Genomic DNA, 21,482 nt, shown 5'->3' on the forward strand with positions numbered 1-21,482 from the left:
CAAGAAGTTACTGTGGCCGAGTTCAAAGAGGGTGTTGCCTGTGTTCTCCTCTAGGATTTTGATGGAATCTTGTCTCACATTGAGATCTTTCATCCATTTTGAGTTTATCTTTGTGTATGGTGCAAGAGAGTGGTCCAGTTTCATTCTTCTGCATGTGGATGTCCAATTTTCCCAGCACCATTTATTGAAGAGACTGTCTTTCTTCCAATGGATAGTCTTTCCTCCTTTATTGAATGTTAGTTGACCTTAAAGTTCATGGTCCACTTCTGGATTCTGGATTCTGTTCCATTGATCTATGTGTCTGTTTTTGTGCCAGTACCACACTGTTTTGATGACCACAGCTTGTTTTTATGACCACAGCTTCCTACAGCCCCTTTTTGGATAGAATGTGTTAAACCTGTCTCTGTGTATAAATAACACTGCCTCTACTTTGTGGAATTGCATCTGTGGTTTTTTCCAAAACTTTAGTGTTCCGTCTCATCTGGCTACTTTTCCTTGGTGCGTTGGGGAAGAACTCCTTAAATCTTGGGTTCAGGGAGGAGGGACTCTGTCTCACTCTAGACACAGACAGTGGAAATCGGAAAGAAGAGTGTGAGATCAGGACATGTGGCTTCTTGGGGGCAATGGAGGGGAGTGGTGGGAGAGAAGAGGTCTTTCTTTTAAGGGAATAAAAAACAAACTGAAGACTTCTAACTCTGGAACATTTCAGAGAGTTAGATGAGGTGGAGGGATTTACTCTTGCCACAGATGACAGACACCTCCACAAATCATCTAGTTTCCTGCTATTTTTTTTAATGGAAATTGGGCCCCATGATAGTTACTGTCTCTTCCCCTTTTCATATGTTACTTGATCTCCCTTTCTCTCCTTGGTGCTTAGGCTTTTCAGGGCCTTTAGCCAAACCCTTACCTATGCCAGTATTTTAGTTAACAGTTCTCACTGTTCCCTCTGGTTGTTGAAACTTGGGATAAAAACTCACAGAGCTATGGAATGGGGCTTTGTTGGGGCAGGTGACTTCTAATCTCACCTGTGCTTCTGGCTCCTCAAACACAGTGGGTTGGCTGTAATGCAGGGTGGAACTTTTCCCATTTTTCAGTGACCAGATTGTGAATATTTCCAAATGGATTTCCTATTATACTATTACTGTGGTTTTGAATGTAAAAAAGAAATAGAACAGGTTGAATAATAAAAACTACATGTCTACTTTATGATATATGCTCATTAGTATAATTTTTTAAATGATTCATATTGGTTAATTACACATTGAACAAGAAGATTGCTGAGTATTTTGGAATGTGTATCCCTTAGGAATTTTTCTCATGAGTTCAAGGGGGTCTAGGAGATTTCCCCTAATGCTGTCAATTGTATTTACTCATACAAGCAAATATTCAATGTCACTAAGAGCTATACTACCTGATATATTCAGTTCACACTGTTATGTTCAAGAAAATTTTACTGAAATAGGATTAAGCTTCCTTTGCATGTTGGGTGATTTTTCCATTGTCTTTAAAGTATAGTGTGAAAGGCAGATTTATGGTCTTAGTATGTAGAGATTCAGAATTCTTTTTGTTCAGGATCAGATTTGCTAAGAATTAGGTCCCATGTTTGCAGCTATTTTTGAAAATCTCTAATAAAAGCAATTATTCTCAATATAGAGGGAAAAAGGTGACTTTCATGTTCTTTAGATTTTTTTAAAGATTTTATTTATTTATTCATGAGAGACACAGAGAGAGAGACAGGGAGAGAGAGGCAGAGACACAGGCAGAGGGAGAAGCAGGCTCCATGCAGGGAGCCCGACGTGGGACTCGATCCCGAGGCTCCAGGATCAGGCCCTGGGCTGAAGGCGGTGCTAAACCGCTGAGCCACCGGGGTTGCCCATGTTCTTTAGATTTTAAAAAAATATTTTATTTATTAATGAGACACACACACACACAGAGGCATAGACACAGGCAAAGGGAGATGCAGGCTCCCTCCAGGGAGTCCAATGCGGGACTCGATCCCAGGAATCTGGGATCATGCCCTCAGCTGAAGGCAGATGCTCAACCACTGAGTCACCCAGGTGTTTTCATGTTCTTTAGATTAACTGTGTAGTTTGTAACTCAGGAATCAGCAAAATTGAATTTTTAATTTTAGGACTATGACTTGTTTACCAGTAATGTCACAATTTCTTATATTCCTACAAGAAAAAAAGTGTTTTCTTACTAGTTACTGAAATGTATATGTTGGCAGCTAAGTAGGTTATGTGTGACTTGAAAAATGTGGTTTTATTTAAATAGAGTTAAGCTTTGTTCCTTTTGTTTTATACAGCTCTAGATCAATAACCAAAATTCATGCCTTTCTTCTAAAGGGATATAACAGAAGTATCTCCCGAACAGAAACGATAATACGCTTTGCTTTCCAAGCGTCTATCACAGTTCTGTGCATTGCATGCCCCTGTTCACTGGGACTAGCCACTCCAACTGCTGTGATGGTGGGTACAGGAGTAGGCGCTCAAAATGGCATACTAATCAAAGGTGGCGAGCCATTGGAGATGGCTCATAAGGTAAGATAGTCTCCAGAACTGTTCCATCCAAACTGGCAGTAGAACCCCTTTTGAGAAACAGAATCTAAAATTATTTCCACATGGTCCAGAAGCTTCTTCTCATGGTCCCATGAGCTGCTTCTGGGACTGTCTTGAGGGTTGAGGTAGGAAAGGTGTTTTTTTGGTTCTGTTCTGGATTGGTCTTAGTTCTGTAAGATCTCTAAAACTACTACAGGTCTTCTTTCTTAGAGCAGACCCTGATGTGAAAAACTTGGGAGTCCTATTCCAGCTTAGATTAAAAATGTCTTTAGATAAGGATGATAGAAGGCATATTTGCCCAGGAAAAATGCAAGTCTTTGCTTGTGTTCTTCAAGGTAAGGTAGTGCTTATAGTAGTAACATTGTAGTTTCTTTCCCTTTGCCACTAGCTGACAGTTTGCAGCTATGACTTCAGAAATATAATCTTATCCCTCATCTCTCTCATATTAGGATTTCCACAACAATTTCAATCAAAGCTGCTTGACTTCAACTAAAACCGTATTCCTTCTAATATGTTCTTATTATGAGGATATAAACTATATACAGATGCATGTAGTAAACACAGAACACAGCTTACAACAGACTTGGAACCTCATATAACCAGTGAATACAAGCTGTTAGTTTTTATAGTGATTTTTTATTTACTTTGATATAATTTCAAACTTAAGAATTGAAAGAACAGTATAAAGAACTCTTGTATTCCGTTTACTGCAGATGTCAGGCTCCTTTCCTAAGAACAAGGATATTCTCTTACATAATCATAATATAGAGATCAAAATCAAGAAGTTGACATTGCTATAATACTGTTATCTAACCTTTAGTCCATATTCCAGTTTCCTCAGCTGTTTCCATAATACTCTTTATAGCTATTTCTTCTTATGTTCAGATTTATGCTTCGTATTTAGTTGTTCTTTCTCTTTTCATCCTGCTTCCTCAAGCTATTCAGTTTTCAAGGTTCATATTCCAAATTTACTGTGGAGTGACTGTGTTCTCTAATTCCAGATTCTTCCTTTTAAAGAAGTCTGGGCTCAGTTGCCCTCATGGGTTCACTGAGCTGTCTCTTCTCAGACCAGGCTTCTCCTCTAGACCCAATAAAGTCATAGCAAACCAGCAGGTCTTATTTGGTGCTCAAAGTTACCTTTCTTTTATAATCATATGCCTACTGCCCAGATTTCCACTCCAGTTCTGGAACTGGTTAGTATTGAAAGCCTTTCTCTTTCCCTGGAGGCAGAGTCATCTCTTCTTTACTTACTAATAGTCAACAATTAACAATTCTGGTTGTTTAACATATATTCACAGTATGGTTAAACATTTGCAAGGGAGGGTTATTAGATATAAATAAGAGTATTTTTTTCCTTATTCTTCATTACTTTTGCTCACTCAAAGTTCAACTCCAATTAAGTGAAAGGTCAATTTATTAAGAAACAAAATATTTATATGGTAAAATAAACCTTTTTCTTATTTTTGGGAAAGTGATATTAAGTCATATAGGTACAGTGTATTTTAATTTTCTTACAGGTGAAGGTAGTGGTATTTGATAAGACTGGAACCATTACCCATGGAACCCCAGTAGTGAATCAAGTAAAGATTCTAGTGGAAAGTAACAGAATATCACGCAATAAGATCCTGGCCATCGTGGGGACTGCTGAAAGTAATAGTGAACACCCTCTAGGAGCAGCCATAACCAAATACTGCAAACAGGTACAATTTTTCCTTTATTTATTAGTGTAGTTGTCCTCTACAAATATTATACAGACCAAATCTAAACTGGTGTTTGACTATGATTTACATATATAGTTGGTAGGAGGCTAGAAAGACTTCTGTTTTCTCATTTTATTTTATAATATGTGTTAGTTTCTTCATACAGAAGACTATAAAGATGGAAAAGGAAATTAACTATAATTTTATCACACAGATGACCCCTGTTGACTAAAAAATTAAAATATAGTGCCTATTTATGGTAGGAAAATTCAGAGAGTTCAGAGAGTTGCATAATGAAAAAGGAAAGCCTCATTCCCTGCCCTCTTTCATAATTCTTCTTTCCAAAGTTTAGCAAGTGTTAATTCATTAGCAGTCTTTTAAAATACAGTGGTCTTGGGATCCCTGGGTGGCTCAGCAGTTTAGTGCCTGCCTTCAGCCTGGGGCGTGAGCCTGGAGTCCCAGGATCAAGTCCCACATCGGGCTCCTTGCATGGAGCCTGCTTCTCCCTCTGCCTGTGTCTCTGCTTCTCTCCCTCTCTCTATTGTCTCTCATGAATAAATAAATAAAAATCTTTAAAAAATAAAATAAGATAAAATACAATGGTCTCCCCTTATCTACAGGGAATCCAGGAGCCAGTTGGATGCTTGAAACTGCAGAGTGCTGAACCCCAAATATACTGTGTTTCCTCCTATACATACATACTTATGATAAAGTTTAATTTATAAATTAGTCACAGTAAGAGATTAATAAGAATAACTAATAATAAAATAGAATAATTATAACAACATACAGTAATAAAAGTTATGTGAATGTAGTCTCTCTCTCTCTCTCCCTCAAAATTACTTTTTGTACTATACTAATCCTTCTTAGGATGATGTGAGATGGTAAAATGCCCGAGTGATGAGTTTAAATGAGATGAATGATGTAGGCATTGTGACATAGCATTAGGCTACAACTGACCTTCTGTCACAATGTCAGAAAGAGGATAATCTGCTTCCAGACCATAACTATGCAGCTTTATTGAGATACAATTCACATACTATAAAGTTCATTGTAAATTGTATAATTCAGTAAATTTTAGTATAGTCCCAAAAGTGTGCATTTGTTAACCATTTTTAATGCATATCTGAAAATATATGCATTTATTACTTTTTAGACTTTATGTAGAAAGGTTACACTGTGACCAATCTTTGGTACCTTGTTTTATTTTATTGAATGATTTTTCCATATTAGGACATATAGATCTGCCTCATTATGTTTAATGGCTATATTGTATTCTACTGTATGATTGGTTTTTTGTCTTTTATAATGTACAGTTAATGTTCTTGTCAGCTTTTGCAAGTTTATCTTTATGTTAAATGCATATCAGTGCAATTGCTAGATCAAAGGATACATGCAGTTAAATTCTGATGAATACGACCAATGCCCACATAGCAAATATTACCGATACCCACATGAAGGGTTGTACCAGTTTATACTTTCACCAAAAGTTATTAGTGCTCATTTCCCCACATTCTTACTTTATTTTTTCCAATTTAATAAATAAAAAATATTTACTCATTGGTGGTTTGCTTTGCATTTACATAATTATGTAAATAGGCTGAGCATCTTTTCAATGGCTATTTGAATTTCTTTCTGCTTGTATCCTTTGCCTGTTTTTTTTCATAGGATTATTTATCTTTTTATCATTGATTTGTATAAGTTCTTTGTAAATGATCTCATAATTTTACAGTTATGATATGGCAATTCCTATCATTGGTGTTCTTTCCTTTTTACCAATTTACTATTACTGACCTGGCTTCTTTACACCCAAACCAAACAACAGAGAGGATGAAGATATAAAGAGCCAGGAAACAATGATGGCCATCAAAATTCTTTGGCTTACTAAGGACACAGAATCATACTAGAGAGGCATTCTGGTAACTAAAGGCCCTGTTCTTTGTTACCCTTTGCCCTGTACTGAATAGAAAATCTGACTTGACAATAGAATTAAAAATTTAACTTGTAATTCTCTACTGGAAAGGGCAGAAAATATTGGTAAATCTTACCTGTTTTCTTTCTCTAAACTTGGTATACATTTTAGAGAGTGGGATTAAAATAAACAATTCTGATATTTTGTTCTAAACATTTAGAATTAACTGGGCATGTGGCATGTGTCTAAACATTTAGAATTAACCAGTGGTAATCTTTGAGTGTGCTATTGACGATCTTGGATTATTAGAACAGCAGAAGAAATCCTTCTGTTTCTATTTGTTAGGAGCTGGACACTGAAACCTTGGGTACCTGCGTAGATTTCCAGGTTGTGCCAGGCTGTGGTATTAGCTGTAAAGTCATCAATATTGAAGGCTTGCTACATAAGGATAACTGGAAGATAGAGGAAAATAATATTAAAAATGCATCCCTGGTTCAAATTGGTGCAAATAATGAACAGTCATCAACTTCATCTTCCATGATTATTGATGCCCAGCTCTCAAGTAAGCTAATTTTCTTCATAGTACCAATTATGGGACAAATATTAACAGATGTCTAATTTTATAATCCTGAACTGTTAGATAAGAAACAAAAATTGGCATCATGGTTTCATTCTCTCAAATGATTTTACCATAGGCCTTCTGATCACTTCACTTGGGTTACTCAAGAATATTTCCCAACTGTGCTCCTTGATTGTACCATAGGGTGACAAATGCTAGTCTTAGCTGATCTTCCATATTAGTTCAGCTATCTTTCTTTTATTTCTTATCACAACTACTCTAAACCTTTTATATCTTGCACGAGATACTGTGGCCTTCTCCTTAGTTCCCTAAGCAAATTATCAAGTTTATTTTTCACATAGAAAATTAAGGTTCTCAGACATTTGTTCTTTGAACTTTTTGCTCAGAATGATTCCTTTTTCAGGGGAAGAGGTATCCCTCCTCTTTGCTCTAGATCCCACCCTCTCTTGATTATTCAGGGACCTTATTCTGTTACATCCCCTTGCTTCTTTGTTTTCCAATTCTGTGCTAGCTCCTTCTCCTAAACATATAAACATTTCTTCCATCAATATCAGTGTAATCCTGTCTAGATTGTATCCTCTTATTTTTCCTTTATATCTAAGCTACTAGAAGGAGTAGTTTAGGTTTACTTAATTCACTTATTCATTGCACAGCCTGTCTTCTGCCCCATCCATACTACTGAAACTACGTTTTCTAAGTGCATTGATGACCTTATTCAATACTTACTCCAGTGGTTTCTTCTCAAGTCCACATCTTGCATGAGCTCAAATTCCTAAGGCATTTGAGAACTATTGACCATTTCTTTCTTCCTAAAGTTCTTTCTTCTCTTAATTTCATGACCATTCTTTCTCTAAATTATCCTGTTACTTACCTGGCTGTTGCTTCCAATCCTCCTCTAATTCCTCTTTTCTCTTTCTCTCAAATACTGGGTATCCTCAGGGTTTTGTTCTTTGTCTTTTTCTTATTTTATATACTCTGTGTACAATCTCATTCATATCTATTGCTTGTTCTGCCACCTCTAGGCTTTTACCACCACTCCAAAATCCACATCTCTAGCCAAAACCTGTTTTCCTAAATTTCTGGTTGGTTTGTCCATCTGCCCCCAAACATAATATACCCACCTGAGTGTTATAGCACCTCCCTACCCATTTATGCTTGAGTGATTTTGCTAACCTGCAAATATGATTATATAACTTTCTGACTGATACCTTTTATTATAGTGTTTTATAACTTATTTTTTGAATAATGAACCTTTGGAGGAATGTAATGAAAGTTATGCCTACCCCTCAGAAAATTTTTGTTTTGGAAATTTATATGTATCCTAAACCCTATCAATGCAGTTCTGTTAGGGATCCTGGCTTTGCTGGTTGTCTCCTGTGGGACAAAGACCAGTCTCTCTGGACTTTGTTCTAGGTCTGTTCCCCATGCTATGTCTCCTAACTCCCTGCACCACCCATTTTGTCTTTTTCCACTGACCTCCATGCATTCTGTGTTCCATTTATATGGAATTACTTACAGTTCCTTTTTACATTATGTCATTTCACGCCTATTAGATCATTTAATTTACTGTTTTCTCTGGATAATGTCCTTTCCTACAGTGGCATCTACCTCATGAACTTATTTTCATCCTTCAAGATTCAGCTCACCTCTTTCTTCAGTGAAGCCTTTGCTGACTGACATGTATAGGTAGAGATATTTGCTCTTCTTTTTAAATCACAATTGTACTTACTCTCTGTTTTTAGCATGATAATACTTTATTTACCTGCTTGATTCTACCCAACTATATTTTATTATTTGTCTGTGAAGTTCCAGCATCAAGCATACTGACACATAGTAATTTTGTTCATTTGACACCTTTTGTTAAACACTGTTCAAGACACTAAATAATCAGCTAAGCAGAATAGACAAAGTGACTATCTTTTGGAACTTGTATTTCTGGTGGGAGAACACAAAACAGTGAGCAAACAGATAAGAAAATATAATATGTCTGATAGAGATAGTAGTGTAGAGGAAAATAAAGGAAGGTAAAGTAGGGAATAGGGAATGCTGTGAGTATTGTGTCCCATTTTATATAGGATGATCAGGGTAGGCCTCATTGAGATGTTGGTGCTGGAGCAAAAACCTGAGAAGGGGGAAGGAGAAACCTATGTGAGTATCTGTGACAAGAACATTCCAGGTAGGAGGGATGTTAAGTACCAAAGTCCAGGGTGCTTGACTAGTTTGAGGAACAACAAGGAGAACACTGTGCCTAGAGCAGAGTCAATGAGTGGGAAGTGGGTAAGAGATGAGGTTAGAGAGCAGTACAGCACTAGATTATGTAAGGACATTGAAAGAATTTTGGCTTTTGCCCTTGAGATGGGAAGTCATTGGAGAGTTTTGTGTATAGGAGTGACAGAATCCAACTTAATGTTTCAAAAGTATTACCCTGGATGCTCTGATAAAAATACATGGTTGGAGGAATAAGGGGAAGGGCAGAAGCAGGGAGATGAGTTAGTAGGCTGTTGCCATAATCCAGGTGAAAGATAAGAGTGTTTTGGGCCAATGTGTTAATAGTAGAGGTAATAAGAAGTGATCAAAATATGAATGAGGGGATCCCTGGGTGGCGCAGCGGTTTGGTGCCTGCCTTTGGCCCAGGGCGCGATCCTGGAGACCCAGGATCGAATCCCACGTCGGGCTCCCGCTGCATGGAGCCTGCTTCCCTCTGCCTGTGTCTCTGCCTCTCTCTCGTTCTCTCTCTGTGTGACTATCATAAATAAATAAAAATTAAAAAATAAATAAATTAAAAAAATTTAAAAAAATATGAATGAGTTTTGAAGGGAGAGCTAGCTGACAGATTTTCTAACATTGGATATGAGGTGTGAGAGAAACATGAGTCAAGAATTATGTCAAGGTTTGTGGCCTAACAATTTAGAAGGATGAAGTTACCATTTAAATAAAATGGGGAAGACCATTGGAAGGGCAATATTGGGGATCTCTGGGTGGCTCAGCAGTTGAGCGCCTGCCTTCGTCTAAGGGCATGATTCTGGAGTCCTGGGATCGAGTCCAACATCGGGCTCCCTGCATTCAGTCTGCTTCTCCCTCTGCCTGTGTCTCTCTGCCCCCCCCCCCTCTCTCTCTGTGTCTCTAATGAATAAATAAATTTTAAAAATCTTTTTTTTTTAAAGAAAGGACAATATTGATGAGAACTGATCAGGAGATCAGTTTTTTACATGTTAAATTTGAGTGCCTACTAGATATTCAATTGGAGGTGCCATATAAATGGAAATAACAACTAGGCAGTTGGGTATACAAGTCTGGAGTTCAGTGAAACAGAGTAGGTTGGAGATGTAGATTTGGGAGTAATCCACTTATAGATCTGTGTCATCCAATATGATAGCCATTCATTGTATATGACTATTTAAACTTAAATTATTTGTATTTAATTTAAAATTCAGGGTTGTCTGGTTGGCTCAGTCAGAGGAGTATGTGACTCTTGATCTTGGGGTCATGAGTCTGGGTCCCATGTTGAGTGTACAGATTACATAAAATAAATACATAAATAAACTTAAATTTTTTTTTTATTTAAAATTCAGCCCTTCAGTCATACTAGCCACATTTCACTGCTCAATAGCCACATGTTGTTAATGGCTACTGTATTAAAGAGTAGAAAAAGAACATTTCCAAATTCTGTTGGACAAAGCTGGTATAGCTTATATTTAAAGCAATGAGACTGGATAAGATCACCAAGGAGTGAGAGTAGATAGATAGAAGAAGGAGGGAAAATGATTTAAGGATTGAGTCCTACACAGCGGTTTAGCGCCTGCCTTTGGCCCGGGGTATGATCCTAGAGTCGTGGGATCAAGTCCCACATCAGGCTCCCTGCATGGAGCCTGCTTCTCCCTCTGCCTGTGTCTCTGCTTTTCTCTCTCTCTCTGTATCTCTCATGAATAAATAAATAAAATCTTTTTTAAAAAAGGATTGAGTCCTACAATATGATAGGTTAATAGGTCAGGGAGATCAGCGAAGAAGATGGAAAAAGTGGTGAATGAGAAGGTAACTCATAAGAATGTGCTGGAAGCCGAGGAAAGAAAGTATTTCAGGAAGGAGGGAGTGATCAACTGTGTTAAATGCTCCTCATAGGGCAAGTAAGATGAGGAACAGGAATTAGCCATTAGATTTATGAAAGTGAAGATCACTGGTACACTGTGTGAACAATTCTTTGGAGTAGTAGAGACAAAAGCTTTTTTTTTTTTTTTGGTGGCCTTTTTGGATTTTATTTTGTTTTTTTTTTTTATAAATTTATTTTTTATTGGTGTTCAGTTTGCCAACATATAGAACAACACCCAGTGCTCATCCCGTCAAGTGCCCACCTCAGCGCCCGTCACCCAGTCACTCTCACCCCCCACCCACCTCCCCTTCCACCACCCCCAGTTCACCTCCCAGAGTTAGGAGTCCCTTGTGTGACAAAAACTTTATTGGAGTGGGTTCACAAGAGAATGGGAATATATGAATTGGAGATAGTCAATAGAGACAACGCTTCCAAGTTCTGCAGTACAGAAGCAGAAAATTAGGGCAGTAGTAAAGAGGTAAGTAAGCTCAAGAGAGTTTTTTTTAAAGATAGGACTATGTGCAACAAAGATAGAAAATGTGATTATGCAGTAGAAAAAGAAAATTATTGGAGAAATGTTCTAGAATAAGCAAAGGAAAGAGGTCTAGTGCATAAGTGGAGAAGTTGGCCTTAAGTAGGAGCAAGGGCAGTTTATAATAACAGAAGGGAAGCTACATTTGTGTGTACATAGGCATAGGTAGTTGATTAGAAGAAATAGTGAAAGGGATTGTAAGGGAAAGCAGGGGAACTGAGTGGGAAAAATTAGAGAGGGAGACAAACCATGAGAGACTCCTAACTCTGGGAAACAAAGGGTTGCAGAAAGGGAGGTGGGTGGGGGGATGACCTAACTGGGTGACGGGCACTGAGGCGAGCACTTGATGGATGAACACTGGGTGTTATAGTATATGTTGGCAAATTGAATTTAAATTTTAAAAAAAGATGTGGCAGTGAGAGCTTGCAGAAGTTCTCTTGATTGCTTTTTAGTTCTTTTTGAAGTAGGAAGCCGATTCATCATCTGGCCATATATGAGGGTTAGAGAAGGGAAGATATAAAATAGCCCTTTAGAAGGAATGGAGAATGAATGGATTAGAGAAGTGTAAAATTGCCAGACAACTCTAAGGGCTTGTGTAAAGTTAGTGGTCACATGTTTAAAATTAGATATCAGTATGGTTGTATGTTTTCATCCAACCATATTCAGCTACTGAGGCATAGCAAATATTTTTAATTTAATTCAGTTGTGTGGAAGATCAAAGGGAAAGCTTCACCAAGAAAGTAACATTTGAACTGGCTGTTGAAGAATATGATGGAGTTTGATAAGTGGAGAGGAAGGTAAGGACATTCCAGTGGAGACAAAACAAAATGTGCAAAGGCCCAAAGGCATAGAAGAGCAGAGTGTGTTTCTTGAAAATTTGGAAATTACTGTTGTGGACTACAGTCTACCAAAAATACAACATATTGACTAAGTAAGGTTAGACAGGAAGAACGTGCCTCGCAGGGTTTTTATAAGTATTAAGTGATCTCACTAAATGTTGTTTCTGTACTTTATTTCAGATACTCTTAATGCTCAGCAGTACAGAGTCCTCATTGGTAACCGGGAGTGGATGATTAGAAATGGTCTTGTTATTAACAACGATGTAGATGATTCCATGACTGAACATGAAAGAAAAGGTCGGACTGCTGTATTGGTGGCAGTTGATGGTAAGGTTTTCCATAAGTATGCTATGACTCAATGATGTGCTCTCAGTTATTATTTTATGTGTATTTTTGAAAGACATCTGAACTTAAGGGCTTTTAAAAAGCAGCCTGAATACAAAGTAAAAATGTTAGCAATACATAATTGTTACTGATTAACTTAGAATTCTCTTATATTTGCCTGGCTTTGTTATTTTCCTCCCTAGCCTATGGTTTTCTTTAAAAAAACAAACAAACAAACAAACTAATCAAGGGTTTTTTTTAAAACCTAAAAATCATGGGCACCTGAGTGGCTCAGTCAGTTAAGCATCTGCCTTCAGCTCAGGTCATAATCCCAGGGTACTGGGATTGAGCCCCGTGTTGGGCTCCCTGCTCAGCTGAGAGCCTGTTTCTCCCTCTCCTTGCCCCCCCCCCATACTCTCTCTCACTCAATTTCTCTCAAATGGATAAATAAAATCTTTAAAAAGAATCTAAAAATGACATAACATTAAAGTAATAGCAAAATAAAATAATGTCTATAATCTCATCCTCCTAACTCAATGTCAGTTTTAATTACATGTATTCCATCTCTAGTTGTTTTGATACCAAAAATGTAATGTACCAAATATGTATATTGTATATGTATAATATACAATATATAATACATACATATATAGAATTATAATATCAGTATACATATTAGTTTTTTAAAAAGATTTTATATATTTATTCATGAGAGACACACACAGAGAGAGAGGCAGAGACACAGGCAGAGGGAGAAGCAGGCTCCATGCAGGGAGCCCGATGTGGTACTCAGTCCTGGGTCTCCAGGATCACACCCTGGGCTGACAGCGGTGCTAAAGGGCTGCCCAAACATATTGTTTTTAAGTGGGTGTATTTTGCATATAAATTTTACCTCAATACAGTTGAATAAAATTTTAAATTTTTAAATGTAAAATCCCTTGTACAGGTATCCCTGGGTGGCTCAGCGGTTTGGCGCCTGCCTTCAGCCCAGGGCATGATCCTGGAGTCCCGGGATCAAGTCCCACATTGGGTTCTCTGCATGGAGCCTGCTTTTCTCTCTGCTTATGTCTCTGCCTCTCTCTCTCTGTGTCTCTCTTGAATAAATAAATAAAATATTAAAAAAATAAACTCCCTTGTACACATACCCTTATATTTTGCTTTATTCATTTATTTACTATATTCATAAATATTTTCTAATTTTATTTTAATTCTGCATAATTTATCATATACTGTAACTAACATAATCATTCCCTTGTTGGAAATTTAAGCTATTTGTAATATTTCTTTATTATAAAAAATACTATGATAAACATATATGAGGTTTTAGGTGTTTTCTTTTGTTAAATTATTTTTTGGGTAAATTTCTAGCTATGAGATTAGTCAACATTTAAAATCCTTGCTAAAAAAAAAATAAATAAATAAATAAATAAATAAATAAATAAATAAAATCCTTGCTAAGTATGAAGGCAGTATCTTAACTATGACATTTTTAGGTCCAGGAAGAAGCAGAAACTACCATTTACTTTTGTTTTTATTTTTTTATTTTTTAATTTTTATTTATTTATGATAGTCACACACAGAGAGAGAGAGAGAGGCAGAGACACAGGCAGAGGGAGAAGCAGGCTCCATGCACCGGGAGCCCGACGTGGGATTCGATCCCGGGTCTCCAGGATCGCGCCCTGGGCCAAAGGCAGGCGCCAAACCGCTGCGCCACCCAGGGATCCCTACTTTTGTTTTTAAAATAACTACTTGCAGTGATTTCTTTCCCCCAGTATAAAATGTCAGTTTTGTCTCAATCCACCCCCTTCACCTTAAAAAGAAAAAGAAAGTATTAGTTTTCAGTGTCATTTGCCTTAAAATGAACTACAGTGCTAGGAACTATCACTGTTGATAGGTGTATCAACCAATACTTCTCAAAGGAAAGAAAATGAGTCTTTTAGTATCCTATGAGGTCTCTTTTCATTTTCTAATTACTGCTTTCATTAGTAATCGGTACCTCACTCTGTGAAAGTTTCATAACTAAATTTGGAGGTTGTCACAGATTTTGTGGAATATAGCCTGTGTGGGTTTGGAGACATTTTGAATTAAGCTAAGGCCTGAATAACTTTGCTTAACAAAATTAATTTCTTAAATTTTAAGTTAGAATATTATTCCTGCTTTCATCATATTCCAAACTCTTATTTTCTGGTGTTCCTGTTTAGATGAGCTGTGTGGTTTAATAGCTATTGCTGATACAGTGAAGCCTGAAGCAGAATTGGCTGTCCATATTTTGAAATCTATGGGCTTAGAAGTAGTTCTGATGACTGGAGACAACAGCAAAACAGCTAGATCTATTGCTTCTCAGGTAATTGGTTTACTTAGTTGTTGGGGTGAAGGGTATGTGGTAACTTCTACTTCTGTCATATACAGTTTTTTTCTTGCTTTCAAGTGCTAAAGATTCACGTTACCTATTATTTTCCTGTATCACTGAGTATTGATATCTGGTTCTTTAAAGAACAGTAGGCATGCTGTATGGGAAGGACTTTGGACTTTGTGTGTTACTGTTATAACTAAAGAAACATTTACTTAATTCATGAAATACTTCAGTTACACCATACACCAGTGTCTGTTGATACTTCCTTTGAAATGTTGCTCATATTCTTTATCAGTGCTGCAAGCCTAAGCCAGGCTCTCAGATACCCAATCTCTCATGCCTAAATTACAGCAAGAGCTCCAGGCACTTTCCTCTCTAGTCCATCCTGAACATCACTGGTGGAACCATCACCTAATGCACCACTTTGACATATTTTTCTGCTACTGACCCCCTACATTTGCCTTACCTACAGAACTTTTCTCATATTAGTCTTTTCTACTTCAAAATGCCTTCTTCCTCCTCAACTAAATAACACAGTAATATATGAATACATTCTTGTATAAAAATGCAGAAGGATATAATGTAAAAAGTTTAAGTCATCCTTCTCCCAATCTCCCTGTCCAGTCTTATTTCTAATATTTCGTATGCATGTGTGTTCACATACAAATGTATATTCTGATATTTTCTACATAAATTACATCTTTTTTCTATAGATTGTTTACTCAGCAGTTTTCTTTTTTTATATAACAACATATATGCTTTGGAGCTTTGTCCATACCTGAACATACAAAGTTATTTTATTCTTTCAACATTACTACATGGAATTCTATAGTATGGATGTATAATAATTTACTTAAACATTCCTCTAATGATGGATATTTAGGTGGTTTTGAAGATTTTGTTACAAACAGATAATGATGTACATCCTTGGACATACATCTTTTTATAAGGGGGAGGATTTCACAGTGCTTTCATTTTTTATTTTTTAACATTTTATTTTAGTTGCAGTATAGTTAACATGCAGTGTTATATTAGACTCAAATGTACAATGTAGTGATTCAATAGTTCTATACAGGGATCCCTGGGTGGCGCAGCGGTTTGGCGCCTGCCTTTGGCCCAGGGCACGATCCTCGAGACCCGGGATCGAATCCCACATCGGGCTCCCGGTACATGGAGCCTGCTTCTCCCTCTGCCTGTGTCTCTGCGCCTCTCTCTCTCTCTGTATGACTATCATAAGTAAATAAAATTAAAAAAAAAAAGAAAATTAAAAAAAAAATAGTTCTATACATTACTCAGCACTCCTCATGGTAAGTGTACTCCTAATCCCCTTCACCTAATTTTATCTGTACTCCCACCTAACTCCCTGCTAGTAACCATCAGTTTGTTCTCTATAGTAAAGAGCCTGGTTTTTGGCTTGTATCTGTCTTTCCTTGTTCATTTGTTTTGTTTCTTAAATTCCACATAGGAGTGAAATCATATGGTCTGTTTTTCTCTGACCGACTTATTTCACTTAACATAATAGTCTCTAACTCCATCTACATCATTGCAAATGGCAAGAGTTCATTCTTTTTTAAGGCTGCATAATGTTCCATTGTATTTATATATCCTTTATCCATTCATCTATCAGTGGACACTTTGGCAGCTTCCATATCTTGGTTATTATAAATAATGCTACAATAAACATAGCATTACATATATCTTTTTGTTTTTTTAATAATAAATTTATTTTTTATTGGTGTTCAATTTGCCAACATACAGAATAACACCCAGTGCTCATCCCATCAAGTGCCCCCCTCAGTGCCCGTCACCCATTCACCCCATCCCCCACCCTCCTCCCCTTCCACCACCCCTAGTTCATTTCCCAGAGTTAGGAGTCTATGTTCTGTCTCCCTTTCTGATATTTCCTACCCATTTCTTCTCCCTTCCCTTCTATTCCCTTTCACTATTATTTATATTCACCAAATGAATGAGAACATACAATGTTTGTCCTTCTCCGATTGACTCATTTCACTCAGCATATATCTTTTTGAATTAGTGTTTTCACATTCTTTGTGTGAATACCCAATAGGAGAATTACTGGATCATATGGTAATTCTATTTTTATTTATTTAAGGAACTTCCATACTGTCTTCCACAGTGGCTGTACCAGTTTGCATTCCCACCAACAGTGCACAAGCGTTCCCTTTTTTCTACATCTTCACCTGCACCTGTTTCTCGAGTTTATTTTAGCCATTCTGACAGATGTGAGGTGATATCTCATTATGGTTTTGATTTGCATTTCCCTGATGAGAAATGTTGGGCATCTTTTCACATGTCTGTTGGCCATCTGTATGTCTTCTTTGGAGAAATGTCTGTTCATGTCTTCTGCCCATTTTTAATAGATGTTGAGTTTTGTGTGTTCTTTATATATTTTATATGTATTTATATATTTTGGATACTAACCCTTTGTCAGATATGTCATTTGCAGATATCTTCTCTGTGGACAGATCTGCTGCAAACCTGATCTTTCTTCCCTTGTAGGTTAAGGACATTTTTCCCTTCCTGCTTTCAGGATTCTTTCCTTGTCTCTGTGTATTTTGTGAATTTGACTACAATATATCTTGGTGTTGGCCAGCGTTTGTTGAGTTTGATGGGAGTTCTCTGTGCCTCTTGGATTTCAATGTCTGTTCCCTTCCCCAGATTAGGGATATTTTTAGCTGTAATTTGCTCAAATAAACCTTTTACCCTTTTTTCCTTCTCTTCTTTTTCTGGGACTACTATGATATGAATGTTATTATTCTTTATAGAGTCGCTGAGTTCCTTAAGTTTACATTCCTTATCCAGTATTTTTCTTTCCCTCTTCTTTTCAGCTTCATTATCTTCCATAGTTTTATCTTCCATATCACTGATTCATTCCTCTTTTTCATCCATCCTCATTGTCCTTGCATCCAGTTGGTTTTGCATGTCAGTTATTAGCTTTTTAAATTTTGGCCTGACTAGTTTTTCATTCTTTTATCTCTGCAATAAGGATTCCCTAGTGTCTTCTATGCTTTTCTCAAGCCCAGCTAGTATCCTTATGATTATTGTTTTAAATTTTGGCCCAAGTATATTATGTATATCTGTTTTGTTTACATCCCTGGCCGTCACCTCTTCATGTTCTTTCTTTTGTGGTGAATACCTGTCTTGGCATTTTGCCTAGGGTGCCGTTTTTTTGGTGTATGTTAGGAAAGCCTGTTATATTTTCTGTTCCTTAGAATAATGGCTATATTAAGAGGCCTGAGGCTTCAGAAAGTGTTTTCCAAATGTGTACTCTGCTATTGTGTTTTGGATGCTCTTTCTCTCAAGTCAGTCCTCTGCAGAATTTGTCCTTGCCTGCCATGTGAGGTGTTTGGATATTGTCCAGTGTATGGCATTTTAACAAGGTGTGCTTTGGTCTGCTTGTTAAAATAACATAATCTTATTTCCACTAGAGCTGAAGCTTTGTAGCACTCTATGATCAATATACTTGGTGTGTTCAGTGGGTTTCTGCTGGTCTTCAGGGATAGGGCCCTACTGGGCTGGTTATCAGGCTGACTAGCCCTGGTAAAAATGTACCTGCAGGCACAGGAGGGCAGAACTTGTAAGCAGCTCTAGCCAACACTGGGGAGTGCTGTGTTGCTCACTGAAGTCTGTACATGCTGATGTGCTAGGTGGGGATGGCATCACCCTGCCCTGTCCTCCCTAGAGAGGGGAGTTGGCATTCGCTGCTGTTCAGGAATCCCCCACAGAAGAGCGAACACGCTGCTGTTCAGGAATCCCCCACAGAAGAGCAGACAGTCTCCCTTCTTGTGTCCCAGGCTTCCATCAGAACCCTGTTTTCGGGATCCCTGGGTGGCGCAGTGGTTTGGCGCCTTCCTTTGGCCCAGGGCGCGATCCTGGAGACCCGGGATCGAATCCCACGTCGGGCTCCCGGTGCATGGAGCCTGCTTCTCCTCCCTCTGCCTGTGTTTCTGCCTCTCTCTCTCTCTCTGTGACTATCATAAATAAAAAATAAAATTCTTTAAAAAAAAAAAAAAAAAGAACCCTGTTTTCATCCTGTCCGTGTCTGATCTGTCTGCCTGCCAGTACTCCTGTGTTTTTATCTCAGGCTTGTGGCTGGATTTCAAAAACTCCAAATTTTAGGGATCCAGTACAGCAAGGACCCATGCTGATATTCTGGGGGAGAGTCTCACTATGCTGTAGGTGGTGCCAGTTTGTCCCAGAAAAGCAGTCACATGACCATGTAGGGGCTTGGAGTTTACGTTAAAGCAGAGCCAAAAGCTGGCTTCCAGGTTAGTTGCCTTCAACAGGTGTCTCTGCTGCTATGCTAAGTAACAGGGTCTCTCAGTGGTGTCTGCTATCTCTTTGGTCTGCTGTGAGGCAGTGCCACCTTTTCCAAATGTACTCCAAGGAGATGAACTGTTTGTCTTGTTGTGATCCAGGAGATCCTAATATCATGCTGTCCGCTCCCAGGCGTCTGCTCTCCTTCCCCATAGGAATGCCACTAAGCCTGCTAGGCATGACCCCAGTGAAGGCACAGACTGTTAAAATTTTAGACTTTGAGCTCCAATGCTTGTAAAAACTTGTGATAATTAGCCTCTCTCCTTTTCTCAGTCAGTGGTGTTGGGGAAGAGTTTTTCTTGTGCAGTCCCCTGCACACTGCTCTATCTCTCTCTTTCTCTCTTTCTCTTTCCTCTCTGTGTGATCAGGGCTTCCTCCTCTCCATAGTACCCACAGCTCTTTTCTCCCCCAAGTCAACTCTCTATAGCTCCTACCTTCCACAATGTGGCTACTGTTTCCCCTCTAGACGTGAAGTTTATTCTTTCAGTCCTCAGATTCACTTCTTGGGTGTTCAGAATAATTTCATATTTATTTAGCTGTGTTTGAGGGACAAGACAAGCGTAGGGTCCCCCTCCTACTCCACTATCCTAACTGATGTAGGCCTGTTTTGCAATAACCTTCCCTTATTTTTTAAAAAATATTTTATTTATTTACTCATGAAAGACACAGAGAGAGAGAGGCAGAGACACAGGCAGAGGGAGAAGCAGGCTCCATGGAGGAAGCCTGATGTGGGACTCAATCCCAGGACTCTGGGATCATGCCCTGAGCCAAAGGCAGACGCTCAACCCCTGAGCCACCCAGGAATCCCTAACTTTCCCTCTTAAAACAGCTTTTGCTGCATCCCAAAGTTTTTGAGCCATTTTGTTTTCATTTTCGTTTGTCTCCATGTATGTTTTGATTTCCTCTTCAATTTTGGGATTCACTATTTAGTATCTAACCTTCATGTTCTTGTTTTCTTTACAGGTTTTTTTTGTTGTGGTTGATTTCTAGCTTTATAGTATTGTGGTTAGAACAGGTGCATGGTATGACTTCAGTCTTTTTGAATTTGTTGAGATTTGTTTTGTGGCCTAACATGTGATCTATTCTGGAGAAAGTTCCATGTGCACATGAAAAGAATGTGTGTTTTGCTGTCTTAGGTTGGAATGTTCTGAATATATCTGTTAAACCTGGCCCATTGTGGGGATGCCTGGATGGCACAGTGGTTGAGCGTTTGCCTTCGGCTCAGGGCGTGATCCCGGGGTCCAGGGACCGAGTCCCATATGGAGTTTCCTTCAGGGAGCTTGCTTATCCCTCTGCCTGTGTCTCTGCCTCTCTGTCTCTCATGAATAAATAAATACAATTTTAAAAAAAGATCTGTTTCATTGTGTCCCATTGTGTCCAAAGCCACTGTTTCCTTGTTGAGTTTCTGTTTGAATGATCTATCCATTGATGGCAAGTGGGGTGTTAAAGTCACCTACTCTAATTGTATTACTATTGATTACTTTCTTCATGTTTATTCTTAGCTGCTTGATGTATTTGTGTGTTCCCACCCTGGGTGCATAAATATTTACAATTCTTACATCTTGCTGGATTGTTCCTTTTGTGATTATACCTTCTTTGTCTCTTAGTCTATTTTGTCCTATATAAGTATTGCTATCCCGACTTTATTTATTTATTTATTTATTTATTTATTTTCATTTCCTTTTTTATGATAAATGTGTTTCCATACCTTCACTTTCGATCTGCATATGTCTTTAGGTCTGAAATGAGTCTTGCTTTTTTATCCAGTCACCCAGTGTCTTTTGATTGAAATGTTTAGTCCATTTACATTCAAAGTAAATACTGATAGTATTGTTTTTTTTTCACCATTTTGTTACTTGTTTTATGGTTGTTTGTGTAGTTCTTCTTTCTTGTCTTGCTCTCTTCTCTTATGGTTTGCTGGATTGTTTTAGTGATATACTTGGATTCCTTTCCCTTTGTTTCTTGTGTATCTATTACCAGTTTTTGATTTGTGATTGCCGTTAGGTTTATATATAACATCTTATAGCAATCTATATTAAGTTGATGGTCACTTAAGTTTGAAGCCAGTTTTTTACTCCTCTTCCCTATTTTTTTAGGTATGTGGTGTCACACTTTACGTCCTTTGATTTTGTGAATCTCTTAGCTGACTTTTATAGATATATTTAATTTTAGCTTTTGTGCTTCCTACTTCTTACTTCTACTTACAGTCTTTCCTTTTCCTTTTTTTTTTAAACAGCAGTCTTTCTTTTTCACTCAGTC

General features: G+C 37.9%; 1 protein-coding gene across 7 annotated transcripts in view; it reads left to right on the top strand.

Annotated features, from left to right (window-relative positions):
* The window catches only part of ATP7A (ATPase copper transporting alpha), a 162,613-nt gene that overhangs the window by 130,116 nt on the left and 11,015 nt on the right, over window positions 1-21,482 (top strand). For all 7 annotated transcript variants that reach the window (XM_025985014.2, XM_072743331.1, XM_072743332.1 and 4 more), the window contains 5 exons: window positions 2,346-2,540; window positions 4,076-4,258; window positions 6,516-6,732; window positions 12,389-12,535; window positions 14,734-14,876. In XM_025985014.2, the coding sequence (XP_025840799.1) occupies window positions 2,346-2,540; window positions 4,076-4,258; window positions 6,516-6,732; window positions 12,389-12,535; window positions 14,734-14,876 (885 nt within the window). The remainder of the gene's footprint in view (window positions 1-2,345; window positions 2,541-4,075; window positions 4,259-6,515; window positions 6,733-12,388; window positions 12,536-14,733; window positions 14,877-21,482) is intronic.

This window comes from Vulpes vulpes, chromosome X (assembly GCF_048418805.1).
Source record: "Vulpes vulpes isolate BD-2025 chromosome X, VulVul3, whole genome shotgun sequence".
Taxonomy (NCBI): domain Eukaryota; kingdom Metazoa; phylum Chordata; class Mammalia; order Carnivora; family Canidae; genus Vulpes; species Vulpes vulpes.